The sequence below is a fragment of the Orycteropus afer genome, unplaced genomic scaffold (assembly GCF_000298275.1).
Source record: "Orycteropus afer afer isolate SDZICR_OR568_19922 unplaced genomic scaffold, OryAfe1.0 scaffold00098, whole genome shotgun sequence".
Classification (NCBI taxonomy): domain Eukaryota; kingdom Metazoa; phylum Chordata; class Mammalia; order Tubulidentata; family Orycteropodidae; genus Orycteropus; species Orycteropus afer.
In genome coordinates, this window is record NW_006921685.1 from 6,452,300 (window position 1) to 6,473,785 (window position 21,486).

A 21,486-nucleotide genomic window follows, 5' to 3' on the forward strand; every position below is an offset into this window, starting at 1 on the left:
GTACTGCTTCCAAGAAAAATTTGTTCATTCTTCTGGAAGTCCATAATGTAGTCACCATTCTTCGCAAACACCATAATTCAAAGACAACAATTCTTCTGCAGTCTTAATCATTGTCCAGCTTTCACATTCTTATGAAGCTATTGAAAATACCATGGCTTGGGTGAGGTCCTCAAAGTGACATCTTCAGCATAGAAATTTAATTTTTCTACCAGATGGTGCTTCTTTCACGAGTTAAAAGTTTGAAGTCCAACTAATTCTGCCCATACCATTCTGTTAAAGATGCACTGGAAAGGGCAGTTCTCCAATGCCTAGCTCCGCCCAAGTTGCGTGAGAAGAGCTTGCAACATGCCCATCCTCAGGTGCCCTCCCTAGCCCCTGAAGAACATGCGACCCCGCCCTCTGCTCCTGCGTGACTCGACGTGCCTGGCGCGCAGGCTAGTTGTTGTTATTTGCCTTCGAGTGAGCCCTGACTCATAGCGACCCCTCCTTGGGTTTCCGAGGCAGTATCACTACGGAAGTAGGATTGCCCAACCTTCCTTCTGAGGCGTGGCTGGTGGGTTTGAACCGCCAGCCTTCTGGTTAGCAGTCAAGTGCCTTAAGCACTATGCTACCAGAGCTCCTGCGCACGCTAGAGCGGGCGCCCAAGGCGGCGAAAGCTGAAGGCTAGAAGGAGGGATTCTCGTCTTCAGAAAGAGAGGGGCGTTGCTTCCTCTCCCGGAGGGCGTCCACCAGACAGGCCCCTCCCCCACCAGGAGCTGGTTTTGCGCGCCAAAGTCAAACCCGAGGTTTGACTGCAACCTGCGGGTCTGGAAGCCGAGAGAGCTACAGTGCTCTCATTCCTAGCCACCTCTCAAGCCCTCCCTGCTTAACGCGCTACAGGCCTCCAACAAGACGACAGAATGGCAACCCCGCCCAAGAGAAGTTGCCCACCGCCTGCGACCAGTTCTGAAGGCATCCGCATCAAGAAAATCTCTATCGAAGGGAACATCGGTAAGGAGTCCCCGGAGGTGTTGGGACCAAAGCAGGGAAGTCAAAAGCTGCGGCTGCTGGAGCACCTTCTTCGCTGCATTTTTCTCTGCTGCTCCTAAGTGAGGGCGTTTGTCCCAGCCTGTAGACGCAGCTTCGGCTTCCCTTCCCGCGGAAAGCACCCTTCCCTGCCCGTCCCAGTTCTCTTCCCGTGTCCAGAGGGCAGCGGCGTCCTCCGGGCTTCAGACAGCACTGAGACCGGTGGGCTTTGAGGTGCTGGTGAGCCCGTTTTAGTCTTGGTTGGGAACGCGCGAAGGGAAGAGTTTTGTTTGTTGTGGGTTTATTTTTGGGTCAGGTTTCTTGACGTCTAATTTAAATAAGCTAAAGTTTATGAGGTCGTGTAACCACCGTTACAGTCAAGGTAGAGAACATTTTCATATGACATCTCAAAAACTTGCCTTGAGCAGTTCCATTATAAGCTCTGTCCTCCATTCCTATCTCCAGGCAGCCACTGATCTATCTGATTTCTCTCTCTCCTAAAATGACAAACAGTAGCCTGCGGATGATTCTGCCTCACTGCGGACCCGTGTGTGCAGAGTGGGACTGTGCTTATTCCAGAGTTTTCAAAGCTAAAGTCGCCAGGTCTTTCTTCTGAGGCATCTCTGGGGTGGGCATACCTATCCACGCAAACATTTCCGTTATTGGTTAATCACCTAACTGTTTGCACCACCCAGAGACTCCTCTGTATAGTTTTGCCTTTTCCAGACTGTCATATACATTGAATCATAGAGTTCAGTTGTCTCTCTATACCCGTGGGGGATTGGTTTCAGGGCAAATATCTGGGGATTCTCAAATCCTTTATAGAAAATGGCATAGTATTTGCATATAACCTGCACATGTCCTCCCATATATTTTAAATTATTTCTAGATTACTTATAATACCTAATACAGTGTAAATGCTGTGTAAATAGCATTTTATCCTGTGAAGGATTGCTTTGACTGCTTTATTTCCCTGCTCCAGTATTTTTGTTCTGTGGTTGTTGCTTGTATCATTAGTGTGTTCCTTTTTGTGTACTGAATAGTATTGCACAACATGGATATACATACCACAATATCCACCATGCATGTCACTTTGCAAGAAACAGATGAAGTTTCTATTCTCCACTATATTGCCAAACCACAGGAAACCTATGCCAGGAACTTCCTGTTTTGATGGATTTTTTTTTTTCTCCAGGTGGGGTATGGCCATTCATGCATACAGCATATATGTATATATTTTTAAATTTTACTACTTCTTACCATATTCCGAGCACCTGTACCTTCTTGAAAAAAGCAAGGGAAACAGATGTTTTAACGACATTTAAAGGAATAGAAAAAAGCTCAACACACCCTCAAAGAGACCTTCTTGTTTCATTGCTTCAGTATTAAGGCACCAATGGAAAAGAGCATATAAACAAGTCTCATTTCTTCAGTATACCTGCTTTGAAGTGGGTGATATTTTCTAGTATGAGCCTTCACAGTTATTTATTGGATGACAAAATCCATATATCAAGGGAAAGTAGCCAAACAAAGCCATCTCAAAAGTAAATTTTAATGAACAACCCTTCAGATCAATATCCTAATGAATTAATTTCTTTTCCTCTCTCAATACAGTGGGTCCTGGGAAGGAAGGTTGGGCAATCTACTTCCATCACTATGGATACTGCCTCGGAAACCCAAGCAAAGGTCATTATGAGTCAGATCCGACTCCACAGCAGTGAATTTTGAGTTCTCCCAAATCCAGAAATCTACTTTTCCCCAAGCATCATTAATCTTCCAAGAACTTGAAATAATTTCCTAATAGGTCACCTCAACTCCAGGTTCTCTTAACTGCTTCCAGAGCCTTTCTGTGTTGTTGTTGTTAGATGCCTGTTGAGTTGGTTCTGACTCATAACAATCCTATGTACAACAGGAGGAAACACTGCCTGGTCCTGTGCTATCCTCACAGTTGTTGCCGTGCTTGAGTGCATCAGTGCAGCACTATGTCAGTCTGTCTTGTTGAGGGTCTTCCCCTTCTTCACGGACCCTCTGCTTTACCAAGCATGATAACCTTTTCCAGGGACTGGTCACTTCTGACAACATGACCAAAGTAAGTGAGATGAAGTCTGGCCATTATCCATTGTAAGGTGCTTTCCGGCTGTACTTCTTCCAGGACAGATTGTTCTTTATTCTGGCAGCCCATGGTATTTTCAGTATTCTTTGCCAACACCACAATTTATTATTATTATTATCATTATTATTATTATTGTTCCTGAGAGTAGAGCCATGGAAGTGACTTCAATTCCAGGTCCAAAGGGTGACTTGGGGCCATAGTCTCAGAGGTTTCATCAATCTCTACCCCACTAGTAAACCTGGTCTTTTTATATTTTTAATTTTGTTTCACATTGTTTATCCCACTCCACATCATTCTTAACATTTAAAGACTACATGTTGTTGTTGTTGTTGTTGTTATGTGCCGTCGAGTCAGCCCTGACTCATAGCGACCCCTCCTTGGGTTTCTGAGGCAGTATCACTATGGAAGTAGGATTGCCCAACCTTCCTTCTGAGGAGTGGCTGATGGGTTTGAACCGCCAGCCTTCTGGTTACAACACCACAATTTAAAAGCATCAATTTTTGGTCTTCTTATTCATTATTCAGCTTTCACATGTACGTGAAGGTGTTGAAAATAACATGGCTTGGGTTTCAAAAAAACAAACCCATGAGTTAGGTGCACCTTAGTCTTCAAAGTGACATTTTTGCTCTTTAAAGATGGCTTTTGCAGCACATTTGCCCACTGTAATAAGATACCTGATTTCTTGACTGCTGCCTCCGTGGGTATTGATTGTGATCCAAGTAAAATGAAATCTTTGACATGAAATAACTTTTTTTTCCATTTATTGTTATGTTGCTTATTGGTCCAGTTGTGAGGATTTTTGTTGAGGTATAAGCCTTACAGCAGATTGTAGTCTTTGATCTTCATCAGTAAGTGCTTGAAGTCATCTTCACTTTCAACAAGCAAGGTTGTGTCCTCTGCATACCATAGATTGTTAATGAGCCTTCTGCCATTCCTGATGCTGTGTTCTTCATATAGTCCAGCTTCTTGGATTATTTGCTCAGCACACAGATTGAGTATGTATGGTGATGTGATGCAACCTTGATACATACCCTTCCTGATTTGATTTGCATGCATCATCCCTTTGTTTTCTTCGAACGATAGCCTCTTGGCCTATGTATAGGTTCCTCATGAGCACAATTAATGAAGTGTTCTGGAATTCCTATTCTTCACAATATTATCCATGATTTGTTATGATCCACCCAGTCAAATGCCTTTGCATATCAATAAAAGGTAACTGTCTTTCTGGTATTGTTTTGCTTTTAGCTGAGATCCTTATGACATCAGCAATGATATCCCTTGTTCCATGTCTTCTTCTGAATCCATCTTGAATTTCTGGAAGTCCTCTGTCAGTGTACTGCTGCAACCATTTTTTAGTTATCTTCAGTAAAATGTTACTTGCATGTGATATTAATGATGCTGTTCGATAATTTCCACATTCTCTTGGATCACCTTTCTTTGGCATGGGCACATATATCTTCCATTTGGTTGGCCAGGTAGCTGTCTTCCAAAATTCCTGGCATAGACGAGTAAGTGCTTTAAGAGCTGTATCTGTTTGTTGAAACATCTCAACGGGTATTCTGTCAGTTTGTATAGCATTGTTTTTTGCAATTTGCTCAATGCAGCTTTGACTTCTTCCTTCAATACCATTGGTTCTTGATCATATGCTACTTCCTGGAATGGTTGAACATTGACTGGGTGTTTTTGGTACAGTGATTCTGTGTATTCCTTCCTTCTTTTCATGTGTCCTGTGTCATTCACTATTTTGCCCATAGAATCCTTGAGTACTGCAGTTGGAGGCTTCAATTTTTGCTTCAGCTCTTTCAGCTTGAGAAATGCTGAGTGTATTCTTCCCTTTTGGTTTTCTAAATCCAGGCCTTTGCAAATTTCGTTATAATACTTTATGTTGTCTTCTTGAGCTCTCCTTTGAAATCTCTTGCTCTTTTAGTTCATCATTTCTTTCATTCTCTTTAGCTCTGTTCAAGAGCCAGTTTCAGAGTCTCTTCTGAAATCCATTTTGGTCTTTTCTTCCTTTGTTATATTTTTAATGATGTTTTGCTTTCTTCATGTATGACACTCTTGTTACCATCCTACAACTGGTCAGGTTTTTGGTCATTGGTGGTAAATGTGTCAAGTCTGTTCTTCAGATAGTCTCTAAATTCAAGATGGATATAAACAAGGTCATATTTTGAGAGACAGACAAACTTGTCTGTCAGTTTGTCCTACTGTGATGACTTGAGTGTTGGCTGTGAGGCTGGAGGCTTTACCACTGGTGTTTCAAATGCGAGCAGGGCTACCTATGGTGGATATTTTTCAGGGGAGCCTCTAGACTAAGACAGACTCGGAAGGAGGAGGAGGCCATCCCAAAGAGCTGGCCAGTGAAAACGTTATGAATAGCAGTGACACATTGTGTGATATAGTGCAGGAAGGTGAGCCCCTCAGGTCTGAAGGTACTCAGAATATGGCTGGAGAAGAGCTGCCCCCTGAGAGTAGAGTGCCTCCTCAGAATAGAGCTGAACTTAATGATGTGCATAGAAGAAAGCTTTCGGGACCCCCATTTGCTGATTTGGCACGTCTCAAGATGAAAAGAAACAGCTGCAAACATCCATTAATAATCGTAACGTGGAATTGATGAAGTATGAATCTAGGAAGGTTGGAGGTGTCAAAAATGAAATGGAACACATAAAGATCGATATTCTAGGCATAGTGAGCTGAAATGGACTGGTTTGGGCCCATTTTGAATCAGACAACCATATGATCTACTATGCTGGGAATGACAAATTGAAGAGGAATGGCATCACAAAGACTGTTTCAAGATCTGTCCTGAAGTACAGCACTGGCAGTGACAGGATAATATCCATATGTGTACAAGGAAGACCAGTTAATACTACTATTATTCAAATTTATGCACTAACCACCAAAGCCAAAGATGAAGAAATTGAAGATTTTTACCAACTTCTGTAGTCTGCAATTGAGTGCACATGCAATCAAGATTTGATAATTATCACTGGTGATTGGAATGCAAATGTTGGAAACAAAGAAGAATTGCTGTTAGTGGGAAAATATGGCCTTGGTGATAGAAATGTTGCTGGAGATCACATGATAGACTTTTGCAAGACCAATGGCTTACTCATTACAAATACCTTTTTTCCACAACACAAACAGTGGCTATACACGTGGATTTCACCAGATGGAGTACACAGGAATCAGATTGACTACATCTGTGGCAAGAGGCGATGGAGGAGCTTATATCTTCAGCCAGAACAAGGCCAGGAGCAGACTGTGGAATAGACCATCAACTGCTCATATAGAAATTCAAGTTGAAGTTGAAGACAATTAAAAGAAGTCCACGGGAGCCAAAATATGGCCTTGATTATATCCCTCCTGAATTTACAGACCATCTAAAGGATAGATTTGATGCATTGAACACCAATGACCGAAAACCAGAGGAATGGTGGGATAATATCAAGACTTGAAGACAGCAAGAGGTCATTAAGAAGACAGGAAAGGAAGAAAAGACCAAAATGGATGTCAGAAGAGACTCAAACTTCTCCTTGAACAGAGAGTAGCTAAAGCAAATGGAAGAAATGACAAGATAAAAGAGCTGAACAGAAGATTTCAAAGGGTAGCTCAAGAAGACAAAAGTCAGTTATTATAATGAAATGTGCAAAGACCTGGAGTTGGAAAACCAGAAGAGAAGAACATGCTTGGCATTTCTCAAGCTGAAAGAACTGAGGAGAAAATTTAAGCGTCGATTTGAAATACTGAACAATTCCATGGGCAATATGTTGAATGATGCAGGAAACATCAAAAGAAGATGGATGGAATACACAATGTCACTATACCAAAAAGAATTGATAGATGATCATCCATTACAGGAGGTGGAATATGATCAAGAATCAATGGTACTGAAGGAAGATGTCAAAGCTGCACTGAAGGAATTGGCAAAAAACAAGGCTACGCAAATTGATGGAATACCCATTGAGATGTTTCAACAAATGGATGCTTTGCTGGAGGCACTAACTCATCTATGCCAAGAACTTTGGAAGATAAGCTACCTGGCCAACTGACTGGAAGAAAGATGATCCCACAGAATGTGGAAATTACTGAACAATATCATTAATATCACATGCAAGTAAAATCTTACTGAAGATAAGTAAGATAACCAAAAATGGTTGCAGCAGTATATATGCAGAGACTTCCAGAAATGCAAGCTGGATTCTGAAGGGGACATGGTAAATTGGTATGAAGGATATCATAGCTAATGTCAGATGGATTTTGGCTCAAAGCAAAGAATACCAGAAAGATGTTTATTTGTGTTTTATTGACTCTGCAAAGGCATTTGGTTGTGTGGATTATAACAAATTGTGGATAACATGGAGAATAATGGGAATTCCAGAACACTTAATTGTACTCATGAGGTATGTAGACCAAGAGGCTATTGTTCAAACAGAACAAGGGGATATTGCATGGTTTAAAATCAGGAAGGGAGTGCATCAGGGTTGTATCCTTTCACCATACTTGTTCAATCTGTATGCTGAGCAAATAATCCGAGAAGCTGGACTACATGAAGAAGAACATGGCATCAATATTGGGGGAAGCCTCATTAACAACCTGAGATATGCAGACACAACTTTGCTTGCTGAAAGGGAGGATGACTTGGAGTACTTACTGATGAAAATTAAAGACTACAGTCTACAGTATGGATTACAACTCAATATAAAGGAAACAAAAATCCTCACAACTGGACCAATAAGCAGTATCACAATAGATGGAGAAAAGATTGAAGTTGTCAGAGCCTTCATATTGTTTGGTTCTACCATCATCGCCAATGGGAGCAGCAGTCAGGATATCAAAAGACGTATTGCATTGGGCAAATCTTTTACAAAAGACCTCTTTCACGTGCTGAAGAGCAAAGATGTAACCTTGAACACTAAGTTGCGCCTGACCCAAGCCATGGTATTTTCAGTCGCCTCATATGCATGTGAGAGCTGGACAATGAATAAGGAAGACTGAAGAAGAAATGATGCTTTTGAGTTGTGGTGTTGACAAAAAGTCCTGGAAGTACTGTGGACTGCTAAAAGAATTAACAAGTCTATCCTGGAAGAAGTGCAGCTGGAATGCTCCTTGGACACGAGAATGGCCAGACTTTGTCTCACCTGCTTTGTTCATGTTGTCAGAAGGAACCATTTTCTGGAGAAGGATGTCATGCTTGGTTAAGTGGAAGGTCAGTGAAAGAGAGAAGGCCCTCAGCAAGATGGATTGACACAGTGGCTGCAGTGATTGGCTCAGGTATAGTAGAGATTACGAGGTTGGCACAGGACCAGCCACTGTTTTGTTTTGCTGTACATAGGGTCGCTATGAGTTGGAGATGACTTGACAGCACCTAACAACACAACAACATTTTGGCTCTCATGGAGTTTTAATTTTCTTCAGCTTCAAGTTGACTTGCATATGAGCAATTGATGGCCTGTTCCACAGTCAGCTTCTGGCCTTCTTTTGCCTGAAGATATTGAGCTTCTTCATCACTTTTGTGGTAGTTAAGCTTGTGTGTCAATGTGGCCGGGCCTGGTTTTGAGTGGCTGGGCAGCTTGTTGTTGTTATGTGCCATCAAGTCAAACCCGACTCATAGCGACCCCTCCTTGGGTTTCCGAGACAGTATCACGTCAGAAGTAGATTGTCCCATCTTCCTTCCAAGGAGTACCTGATGGGTTTGAACCACCAGCCTTCTGGTTAGCAGTCAAGTGCCTTAGGCGCTACTCTACCAGATGGTGAGATTGTAATTAACTCCATAGTAGAATCTACTGCAGCAGCCAAGTAGCTGCTTTAAGGATGCGGGCCACTTCCAGTATATCAGAAGCAACTTTGAGGAAGGTCTCCAGATTTTGGCATGCGTGAATCCTGTGTGTAGCCAAGTTGTTATTCAGCAGCCTGCCATGTTGTCTGCTGATCTTGGGACTGTTAATGGGTCTTGAATCAATGGCCTGCCATGTAGTTTGGTAATATTGTGACTGTGCCATTTTATTTGTCGGCCTTGTGCTTATTAAGTGCTAAAGGGGCAAGGAGGCCACATCTTCTGACCTCCTCTAACCCCACAAGAGGAAGACAGAACCACCAACAGCAGCCCAAGGCCTATTCCTGCAAGGCCAGACATGCTGTCTGCCTCCAGGCCTTTCACCAACCGTTCCTCCCAAAGCACCCACCACCTCTCTCCTGGGTTCAATAATTCACTGCAGTGGCCACACAGAACTCACAGATTATGGGGTTTATTAGGGAAGCACCAGATTACAATTCAAGTTCAGGAAAAACGCTCAGTCTCTTTCAGCCCGCCATCTCTCACCCAACAGTCTCTCACAGTCTCTTTCCCAGCAGTACGTGTCCCTCGGTGTCTCTCTCAGCAATGCGCGTCTCTTGCATCTCTTTCCCAGCACCGCGTGTCTCTCAGGAGCATGTTCCTTTTCAGTAGTACGTCCTTCTCACCCAAGAGTCAGAGACTTCTGCCTCTAGGAGGCCTCCTTTTGAGCCTGGCAGTGGCCAAACTAGTCAATCATATCTTCAGAATACTAAACACCTGAGAGAGAGAGTGAACTTCCCAGAACATTGCTTTGTGCCATGCCCAACAGAAATACCCCCAGTGGATAACATTTACAATCAGGAGCTCCTCAGTTGCTCACAGCAAATTCCACCATGGAGTTTACAAAGACTTATGGCTAGAAAAGCCATACTAGGTAATTTATCACACTGCATTAAGTAAGTCTCAGCATCCAACATCTGCCTGAGTGAAGGGACACCTCTAGCTTCAGTGGATAGAGCTGAAGTCCAAGGTTGAGGGCCTTTCACCTACCCTCTAGAGCCTGGCACTTTGAACTTGGACATCTAGCCTCCAAAACCTTAAGAGAATGAACTCCTATTTGTTAAAGCCATCCCATTTGTGGTATATCTGTTAGAAAGGCACTAGAAGTAACCAAAACAGCTTTTTCCACAAATGTAGTCTGTTTGATTCTAGTGTATTCCATCTGATGAGATTCACATATATAGCTGTTGATGTTGTTGAAAAACAGTATTTACAATGAATAGGTCATTGGTCTTGCAGAATTCTATCATGTGATCTCTGGTGTTAATTTCTATCACCAAGGCCGTATTTTCCAACTACTGAAACGTCTTTATTTCCAACTTTCACATTCCAATCACCAGTAATTACAGGTACATCTTGATCACATAAATGGTCATCAAACTGCAGAAGTTGGTAAAAATCTTTAATTTCTTTGTCTTTGATGGTTGGTGTGCAAATATGAGTAATAATAGTATTAACTGGTCTTCCTCGTAGGTGTATGGATATTATCCTGTCACTGAGGGCATGTTGTACTTTAGGATAGATCTTGAAATGTTGTTTTTGATGATGAGTGCTGTGCCTTTCCTCTTCAATTTGTCATTCCTGGAATAGTAGACCATATGATTGTTTGATTCATAATGTCCAGTACCAGTCTATTTCAGCTCACCTAATGCCTTTTAACTTCACTGTCTTTAACTGTTCTGTCATACATGGTATTACAGTTGCTCCTTTGAAAGACTTTCTGTCTGTTGAACCCATCTGGACCCATCACCTTGTGGGCTAGGACCTAATATTTTCATCTTATCCTTCCATCTTACTTGCCCAATATAAATATTAATGAAATGTGAATCTGAAAGTAGAAAGCTATTTTTTTTGGTGGGGGTAGAGAAAGGGTTTTTTAATCAGGAAATAAACTATAAAGAAATGACTGATAAATTGTGGTTATACCAATAATTAAAACTTGTTTTCAACAAGACAGGAAAAACAAAGCATGTAGAGAAGTCACAGGTTAGGAAATTAGGTTTTCAATACATATAATTGACAAAGATATAGTCATAAAAGTAATTTTAAAAGAAATACTAATCAGAAAGTAAAATACTCCAAAATAGAAAAAATGGACAAAGTATATGAACAGACAATTCAAATTAGGGAAAAAAATCATTATCACCTCACTTTTCAACTGGATTTAGTTTAGGAATCCAGAGAATCAAGCAGATGCAAATATATCCCCCACTCTAATCATAGAACGCCCTAGAAGACTACTTTTCCATTTCTATATTCTTCCTAGAATATTTGAACTGTAACTGGTTAGTTTATAACCAGTTATGTGTAACCCTTCTTTGTATGTTCTCTGTTACTAAAATAGTCCTTTATGTTAGATTTATGGAGGCCTTATCTCCTTTTTTCCACCTTAATAGTCTACATAGAATGACTTTTGGCATTATAATGCTTACTTGGCATTAGGAACTGTTGGTTTGACTATTTATATTATTAAGCTCAGTGCCCTTGGTTCTGGTCCCCTTTGCCTTTGTAGACTGTTAACTTATTAATTAGCCTGTTTTCTAGACTTGTACCCCCCATTCTCCAAGTTAAAGACCTGGACATTAATCTCCCCACCCCCCCAAAAAAACCCAAACTGCCTGCCATTAAGTCTTCTGACTCATAGAGACCCTCGTTGGATTTCCCAGGTTGTAAATCTTTACAAAAGTAGATTGCCTCATCATGCTCCTGTGGAGCATTGGTGGGTTTGAACTGCTGGCTTTCTGGTTAGCAGTCAAATGCCTTACCCACTATGCCACCAGAGTTCCTTGGATATTAGTCTCATTGGGTACTAACCAAAAACTAAACCAAGCTCACTGCCATCAAGTTGATTCTGACTTATAGCGACCCAGTTTGGGTTTCTGAGGTGGTAAATCTTCATGAAAGTAGATCGCCCAGTCTTCCTTCTGTGGAGTGGCTGGTGGGTTTGAACTGCCAATTTTCTGGTTAGCAGTCAAACGCCTTAGACATTATGCCACCAGAGCTCCTTGTTGTTGTTGTTGTTATTTGCCGTCGAGTTGGCCCTGACTCATAGCGACCCCTCATTGGGTTTCCGAGGCAGTATCACTACGGAAGTAGGAATGCCCAACCTTCCTTCCGAGGAGTGCTCCTTACTGAGTACTAAAAGTAAGTATTATTCCAGGGAAAACTTTCAGAGCCAGAACTCACTGGAACTGCCTTAAGTTTTCCATCTTTGACAGGGTACAGTCTTACCACTTTTCTGTCCCTCTCTATTGGTGGAAAATACAGATATGCTTCACTTAACGTCCACCATACATTCTGTGAAATTGGACATTATGTGATGTGGATGTTCTGTAAACACCAGAAACCTTATGGAAGCTGCTGGCAGAGGCCAGAGGAATGGGTGCCATCAGCAGTGGCAGCTGAGAGGGCAGGGACAGGAGTGGGAGCAGAGGGAGAGGAAGCCAGGGTCGGGGGAGCCCTGTGCACCCAGCCCTGCTGGTTTTCCGCCCACCAGAACAAGAGCAGCTGGGCGTCGCAGCTGTACTGCTGCCACCTGCTGCCTGTCTGACAAAGTGGGAGAGCCTGTGCCCAGAGCTGTGTCCTCTGCCTCATCTGCTTGTATCTGTGGTTCAGTGCTCCAAGATTCTGTGTTTGGGGTCTTAAAACCATTAGGGGGTAATCATAGACAAAAGGAGAGCTGCTTGTCCTTTTTTTAAAAAACGAGACCACAGATGATTGTGATTGGACATTGACCAAACTGACGTTAAGTGACACACACCTGTATTTGAGTTTTCCTTCTCTGACAGATTTGCATCTTACACAGGTTCCAGTTTTCTCAGGTTTTGAAGTTAACACTTATAAGCAGTATCAGAAGAAAAGTGAATGCTCTGTCCTTATGGGCTTTCAGGCTCCAGCTGATGCCTGATTTTTAAAAATATTTTTTCATGTGTGCTCTTGCTGAACACCACACTCACCTTTCCCTCTTTCATCTAGCTTAGTGATCGTTGATTGTTTTAAATGTTTGCACTTACCATTCTTTGTTCTAAATACATTATAGCCCCTCTGCTTGCTTACCTGCTGCATACAAAATCTGAGGTAACCAGTGGTTTCCACATACTTAAATCTAATCGGCATTCAGTGAAGTGTTTTCTTTCCTCTGGATAGAATTGACATTTGTACTTCTCCACTGTTCTCTCTGTGTCACCTTTCTGTTTACCCAGACTTTTCTTTCTCTGTCGTGATCCTCTAAAGTTCTTCCAGTTTTTTCTTCTTTTCTGTTACCTAATATAAGGTCATAGGTTTTAGGATAGTTCTACAAGTCAAAGGTAAGCTCTTTTTACCCTTCGTGGTTCTAATTAAGGAACCGGGTGGCACAGTGGTTGAACAGTGCTTGGCTGCTAACCTAAAGGTCAGTGGTTTGAACTTACCATGTGCTCCTTGGAAGAAAGATGTGCAGTCACCTTCCGTAAAGACTTACAGTCTTGGGTGCCCTATGGGAAAGTTCTACTCTGTTCTATAGGGTGCTAGGAGTCAAAATCGATGGTAGTGGATTTGTTTTTTTGGTTTGATTTAGTTTCCAATTTATAAGGAAGAGAAAGCTTTGCTTATAAATGTACCAAAGTTGTTTATTCATATGTTTGTGTGTGTGTGTGTGTGTATGACACTTGTAGAGACATTACAGACATCCTGATCAGTAGCGATATGTGATATAACCATATTTGGTAACTTCAGATATAAAGGGTGTGGTGGTCATTAGAAATGTTGCTACACCCTGTTGGATTCTAGCTCAAGACTGTTGCTGCTATTAAATAAACATAATATATTTCTAGGTAATTTTAGAATGAAAAAAACCAAACCCACTGCCATTGAATCAGTTCTTACTCACAGCGACCCTACAGGACAGAGTAACTGCCCCACAGAATTTCCAAGGTTGTAAATTTTACACAACTCAGCTGCCTCATCTTTCTCCCGTAGAATGGCTGGTGAGTTTGAACCACTGACCTTTTGGTTAGCAACTGAATGCTTTAACCACTCCACCATGAGTACTCCTAATTTTAGAATAGTGAACATAATACATCTTAATTATACATGAACTATTTCTTTTTTTCGCTGTAGATACCTCAGAAATTATTAAATGATCAGGGAGAAGTGAAGTATATGTTTGTTTGTAGGCTTTGATAGAGTACGTGTGCAGTGAATTGCTTGATGTGGCCCTTCTAGCCATTGCCCTCCATTCTGTGATGTTTTGTAAATCCCATTATCCATGCCTGTTTGGGGTGGTGTAGTAGTTAAGGTCAGGTGGTATCTTGGCTGGGCAGCTGGTAGTAGTCATTCCCTATAATGACTGGCAGTCGACTCTGTGGTAGGATTTAGGTTAACTCTGTTGGGGCAACACAGGTGGAGGGTATAATTCAAATCAACCACCCTTAGCTTCCCTGAGGGTATACCTACGAATCTCCTGGGAAGATTCCCTCTCCTCTTGCTCCGGCTTTGTGTCTTGGATCATCCTCATCTCACCCCTGGATTTGGGACAGCAGCCGTCATCTGATCTGCTGATCAAGGTTCATTAACCCCGAGAGTTGGGAGGATCCGCCAGACCTACTCACGGACTCGGGACTCGCCAGCCTGCCAGCCTCCACCACTACTACGTGAGACGAACGTCTGTGAGTTCTGTGAGGCATTACAGTGAAATACAGAACCCTAAGACTGGGGAAATTACTGGGAGGAGGAGGAGGAGGAGTTAATGTCTGAAATGATGGAGTGGCATGGTAGTTTGGACATTTGGGACATCTTTGACCTCCGCCTCATGGGGACAGGCCTCGTGCTGATCTTTCTAAGAGAAATTGTTCAAGCAACATGGTAAACCATGAAAGTAAAGCAGAGAAACTGGTGATTGATTGTAGCAAGTGCTTTGCAAAAAAATGTTTTTATAGTTTCTGTTAGTACCTAAGGGGGTGTGGTGGTTACAGTTGTGTGTCAGCTTGGCTGGGCCTGGTTGAGTGGCTGGGCAGCTGGATGTAGTATTTCCCATGATGAGACTAGTAATCAACTCCATGGTGGAATCTACTGTGAACAGCTGTGTAGCTGCCTTAGGGATGTGGTCTGCCTCCTGTATATAAGGAGAAGCCTTGGGGAACGAGTCTCTAGTTTATGGCACCTTGAACCCTGCATGTAGCCATGCCATTGCTTAGCAGTCTGCCATGCTCTGGTGACTGTGGGACTTTCAGTGGACATGAATGAATGGCCTGCCCTGTGGTTTGGTAACATCGGGGCTGTGCCATTTTATTTGTTGACCTTGGGCTTGTTAGTCTCAGTAGCCAGTAGCTGCCTGAGTGAAGAGGTGCCTCTAGCTTCAGTGGGCCGGGAGCAAGAAGCAGAGCTGAAGCCCATGGTCGAGGGACTTTCACCCAGCCCCTCGAGCCTGACACTTTGAACTTGGACTTCTAGCCTCCCAGACTGTAAGAGAATAAACTCCTGTTTGTTCAAGCCATCCCATTTGTGGTATGTATTCCTGTCAGAGTGGCACTAGGTAACCAGAACAGGGGGTCTACTGGCACAGTGGTTAAAGCACTCGAGTGCTAACAAGAGGGTTTGTGGTTCAAATTCACCAGCTGCTCCATGGGAGAAAGATAAGACAGTTTGCTTTTGTAAATATTTATGGCCTTGAAAACCCTTTGGGGCAGTTCTGCTCTGTCCTAAAGGGTTGCCGTCAGTCAAAATTCACCCTATGGCAGTGAGTTTGCTTTGGCTTTTTGGTTAGTGCTTATTTAGAAACAAACCAGCCAGTTGCTGTTGAGAAGATTCCAACTCATGGTGACCCCCAGAGTAGCCTATGTGTTCCATAGGCTTTTCATAGCTATGATCTTTCAGAAGTAGATCTCTGGGCCTTTCTTTTGAGATACCTCTGGGTGGGTTAGAACTGCCAACCTTTAGGCTACTAGTCAAGTACTTATATAACAATAACAATTTCTCATTCTAAAACCCTAGACATTGGATGTGTCCTCATGTTGATTTTATTATTTATTTGGCTGTTTCTTAAAAGAGATCTGGTCTTGTTTGTAGACTGAGTAGATAGAGCCAGTAGACAGAAAAATTTTGAAAATGCAAGAGCCTGGAATAACTATCACTGTAGTGATGTTAACTTGTTTATCACATTTAACCTTCACAACAGTTTCCATGAGGAAGTTACTTCATTGTATTGTGAAGTAATAGATTCAGAGAGATTAAGTAACATGCCCAAAATATGTTTAGAGAGATTAAGTAACATGCCCAAAATCACATATCTAATTAGCTGCAGCCAGGGGGGATGGCCAGAACAGGTAGGGGGAAGGCCAAGAAGTAAGCGGAGCATTTTGGAACAGCTAAGGGAGATGAACTTGTCTGTTAGTTTGTCATACTGTGGTAGCTTGCCTGTTGCTGTGAGGCTGAAGGCTGTGCCACTGGTGTTTCAAATGCCAGCAGGGTTGCCCATCATGGACGAATTTCATTGGAGCTTCCAGACTGATACAGACTGAGAAGAAGAAAGAGGCCATCTACTTCTCAAAGAATTGGCCAATGAAAACCTTATGAATAGCAGTGAAACACTGTTTGATGTATTACTGGACAACTTTGTGAATAGCCCTGAAACACTGTCTGATACAGTGCCGGAAGATGAGCCCCTCAGGTGAGAAAACACTCAGCACACAACTGGGCAAGAGCTGCCTTCTCAGAGTAGAGCTGACCTTAATGATATGGATAAAGTAGAGCTTTTGGGACCTCCATTTGCTGATGTGGCATGACTCAAAATGAGAAGAAACAGCTACAGACATCTATTAATAATCAGATCATGGAATGTATGAAATATGAATCTAGGAAAATTGGAAGTCATCAAAAATGAAATGGGATACATAAAGATCAATATCCTAGGCATTAGTGAGCTGAAATGGACTGATTTTAGCCATTTTGAATTAGACAACCATATGATCTACTATGCCAGGTGTGGTAGTTATGTTATGTGTCAATTTGGCTAGGCCTGGTTGAGTGGCTGGGCAGCTGGTGGTAGTTATTCCCCATGATGATACTGGCAATCAACTCCATGGTGGGATCTACCACAAGCAGCTGAGTAGCTGCCTTTGGAATATGGTCTGCTTCCTGTATATAAGGAGAAGCTGCTGGAATGGTCTCTAACCTTTGGCACACTTGGACCCTGCATGTAGCTGTGTCATTGCTCAGCACTCTGCTATATGCTCTGCTGACCTTGGGACTTAACAGTGGACTTAAGTTAATGGCCTGCCATGTGGATTGGTAACATCGGGACTGTGCCTTTTTACTTGTCAGCCTTGGGGCTTCTCAGCCTCAGCAGCCAGCAGCTGTCTGAGTGAGGAAATGCCTCTAGCTCCAGTGGGCCAGGAGCAGGAGGCAGAGCTGGACCCTGAGGTTGAGGGGCTTTCACCCAGCCCCTAGAGCCTGGCACTTTAAACTTGGACTTAAAGCCTCCAAATTATAAGAATAAATTCCTGTTTGTTTAAGCCATCCCATTTATGGTATATTTCTTGTCAGAGCGGCACTAGGTAACTAGAACACCAGGAATGACAAATTGAAGAGGAATGGCGTGGCATTCATCATCACAAAGAATGTTTCAAGATCTGTCCTGAAGTACAGTGCTGTTAGTGATAGGATAATATCCATATGCTTACAAGGAAGGCCAGTTAATACTACTATTATTCAAATTTATGCATCAACCACAGAGCCAAAGATGAGGAAATTGAAGATTTTTACCAACTTCTGCAGCCTGAAATTGACCAAACATGCAATCAAGATGTGATTATCACTGGGAAATGGAATGCAAAATTGGCAACAAAGAAGAATCACTGATAGTTGGAAAATTTGGCCTTGGTGATAAAAATGACACTGGAGATCGCATGATAGAATTTTGCAAGACCAATGGCTTATTCATTGGAAATAACCTTTTGTCAACAACACAAACGGTGGCTATACATGTGGATTTTGCCAGAGGGAATACACAGGAATCAGATCCACTATATCTGTGCCAAGAGATGATGGAAAGGGTCAGTATCTTCAGCCAAAATAAGGCAAGGAGCTGACTCTGGAACAGACCATTTCAACTACTTATATGCAAGTTCAAGTTGATGTTGAAGACAATTAAAACAAGTCTGCGAGAGCCAAAATTTGACCTTGAATATATCCCTCCTGAATTTAGAGAATGTGTAAAGAATAGATTTGATGCACTGAACACCATTGACCAAAAACCAGAGGAATCAAGAGATGACATCAAGAACATCATCCATGAAGAAAGCAAAAGGTCATTAAAAAGACAAGAAAGGAAGAAAAAATCAAAATGGATGTCAGCAGAGACTCTGAAACTTGCCCTTGAACGAAGAGTAGCTAAAGCAAATGGAACTAATGACAAGATAACAGAACTGAACAGAAGATTTCAAAGAGTAGCTTAGAAGACAAAATCATTTATTATAATGGAATATGCAAAGATATGGAGTTGGAAAGCCAATAGGGAAGAACACACTTGGCATTTCTCAAGCTGAAAGAACTGAAGAAAAAATTTAAGCCTTAAGTTGCAATATTGAAAGATTCCGTGGGCAATATATTGAATGATGGAGGAAACATCAAAAGAAGATTGAGGGAATACACAGAGTCACTGTACCAAAAAGAATTGGTTGATGTTCATCCATTTCAGGAGGTGGCATATGATCAAGAACCAATGGCATTGAAGGAAGAAGATGAAGCTGCACTGAAGGAATTGGCAAAAAACAAAACTCCAGGAATTGACAGAATACCCACTGAGATGTTTCAACAATCGGATGCTCTGCTGGAGGCACTCACTCGACTATACCAAGAGATTTTGGAAGACGGCTACTGGGCTAACTGGAAGAGATCCATATTTGTACCCATTCCAAAGAAAGGTGATGCCACAGAATGTGGAAATTACTGAGCAATATCATTAATCCCACATGCAGGTAAAATCTTGCTGAAGATAATCCAAAAATGGTTGCAGCAGTATATCGACAGAGGACTTCCAGAAATGCAAGCTGGATTCAGAAGAGAATGTGGAACGAGGGATATCATTGCTGATGTCAGATGGATCTTGGCTCAAAGCAAAGAATACCAGAAAAATTTTTACTTGTGTTTTATTGACTATGCAAAAGCATTCAATTATGTGGATCATAACAAATTATGGATAACCTTGAGAAGAATGGGAATTCCAAAACATTTAAGTGTACTTATGAGGAACCTGTACATAGACCAGGAGGCTGTCGTTCAAATAGAACAGGGGAACACTGCATGGTTTAAAATCATGCAGGGAATGTGTCAGGATTGTATCCTTTCAGCATACTTATTCAATTTGTATGCTGAGCAAATAATCTGAGAAGCTGGATGTGTTAGACTGGGTTCTCTAGAGAAACAAAACCATATATGTATGTATATACAACAAATGACAAATTCAAGATCTCCAGGCCAAATGGTGGAGTGTCTGCTCACGGACAGTTGTAGGGAGCACAACAGGCTCCCAATTCGCAGAAGAATGTCTCTTTTCCCAGAATGTCCATAGATATACTGGAAGCAGGCCACACCCCTAGAGAAACTCCCTTTCAACAGATTGCCTGCTCAAAGCATAATCATCTGATCCCACCATGGGAATAACCACATCACAGTAGCTTAAACCACACAGAATTGTGGTCCAGCCAAGTTGACACACAACTCCAACTATCACACTGGACTATATGAAGAAGAATATGGTATCAGGATTGGAGGAAGACTCATTAACAACTTGTGATATGCTGATGACACAACTTTGCTTGCGAAAGTGAGGATGACTTGAAGCACTTACTGATGAAGATTAAAGACTACAATCTGTAGTATGGCTTACATCTCAATATAAAGAAAACAAAAATCCTCACAACTGTGGACCTGTAAGCAGCATCACGATAAATGGAGAAAAGATTGAAGTTGTCAAAGAGTTCATATTACTTGGTTCTACAATCAGCACCAATGGAAGCAGCAGTCAAGATATCAGACGACATATAGGCATTGGGCAAATCTGCTGCAGAAGACCTCTTTCAGTTGCTAAGGAGCAAAGATATCTCCTTGAAGACTAAGGTGCGTCTGACACAAGCCATGGTATTTTCAATTGTGTCACAGGCATGTGAAAGCTGGACAATGGATAAGGAAGACTGAAGAAGAGTTGATGCTTTTGAGTTGTGGTGTTGGCAAAGAATGCTAAAAATACCACGGACTGCCAGAAGAACAAATAATCTATCCTGGAGGAAGTGTAGCTGGAATACTCCTTAGAAGCAAGAATGGCCAGACTTGATCTCACCTACTTTGGTCATGTTGTTCAAAGGGACCATTTTCTGCATGAGTAGGGTATCGTGCCTTGGTAAAGTGGAGAGTCGACGAAAAAGGGCAAGGCCCTCAACATTGGCACAGTGACTACAACGATGGGCTCGGGTATAGCAAGAATCAGTGACGAAGGGGAAGATTCTCAGTGAGATGAATTGACATAGTGGCTGCAATGGAGGGTTCAAATATAGTAAGGATTGTGGGGATGGCACAGAACTGGGGGCAGTGTTTCATCCTGTTGTACATAGTGTTTCTGTGAGTTGGAGCCAACTCAATGGCATCTAACAACAATAATTAGTGGTACTGTAGCCTTAACCACTTCCTACAAAGTTATCTTTAATTGGTTGACTAAGGAAAGTGAATCAAGGATTAGGATTTTTTTCTGCCATAACATCTTGCCTAAAAATTCCCCAGGTTTTAAATTCTCTTCCACAACATTGCTAAACTATGAAACAGTAACAAAACTGAGCTGGGACTCTTTTAATTTTCATTTAAAAAAACCCCGAAAGACAAAACTCACTGGAGTTTTTTCTTTTGTGAGTTAAGATTTCTATAATAAATTTTGTAAAAATTTGGCCTTTTTTTCATGACAGGTTTCCTTCTATAACTTTACCTTTACTCTCAACAGCTGCAGGGAAGTCAACATTTGTGAATATCCTTAAACAAGTCTGTGAGGATTGGGATGTGGTTCCTGAACCTGTTGCCAGATGGTGCAGTGTTCAAAGTACTCAAGGTGAATTTGAGGTAAGAAAATAAAATTTAAGTAAATAAACTGAAAATCTTTTAGTTTAGAGGAGCAGTGGCATTTAATTCTTGGCCTATTTATTTAGTTTTTACTCTCCAATATAAGTTTATATCTTCACATAGTTGGTAGTTACATGAGTGGATTGTATATGTATATGTATACAGGCAGTCCCTGGGTTACAGATGTCCAATTTACCAACAACTTTACCTTCAACTTGCCTTTTAATGTTATGTAAGTTTGCCCTCACCTTCAGACATTGAAACCAACCCCTGTTGTTGTTGTTGTTAAGTGCCGTCGAGTTGTTTCTGACTCATAGCGACCCCATGCACAGCAGAATGAAACACTGCCCGATCCCGCGCCAGCCCCACCATCCCTGCTATACTTGAGCCCATCATCGCAGCCACCGTATCAATCCATCTCGTTGAAGGCCTCCCCCTCTTTCGTCGACCCTCC

The 21,486-nt window shown here is 42.0% G+C and overlaps 1 protein-coding gene across 1 annotated transcript in view; it reads left to right on the forward strand.

The window, feature by feature from the left end:
- The first annotated feature begins 899 nt into the window (after window positions 1-899).
- The window catches only part of DCK (deoxycytidine kinase), an 81,780-nt gene continuing 61,193 nt past the window's right edge, over window positions 900-21,486 (forward strand). The window contains exons 1-2 of the mRNA XM_007942788.2: window positions 900-990; window positions 20,917-21,032. Of these exons, the coding sequence (XP_007940979.1) occupies window positions 900-990; window positions 20,917-21,032 (207 nt within the window). The remainder of the gene's footprint in view (window positions 991-20,916; window positions 21,033-21,486) is intronic.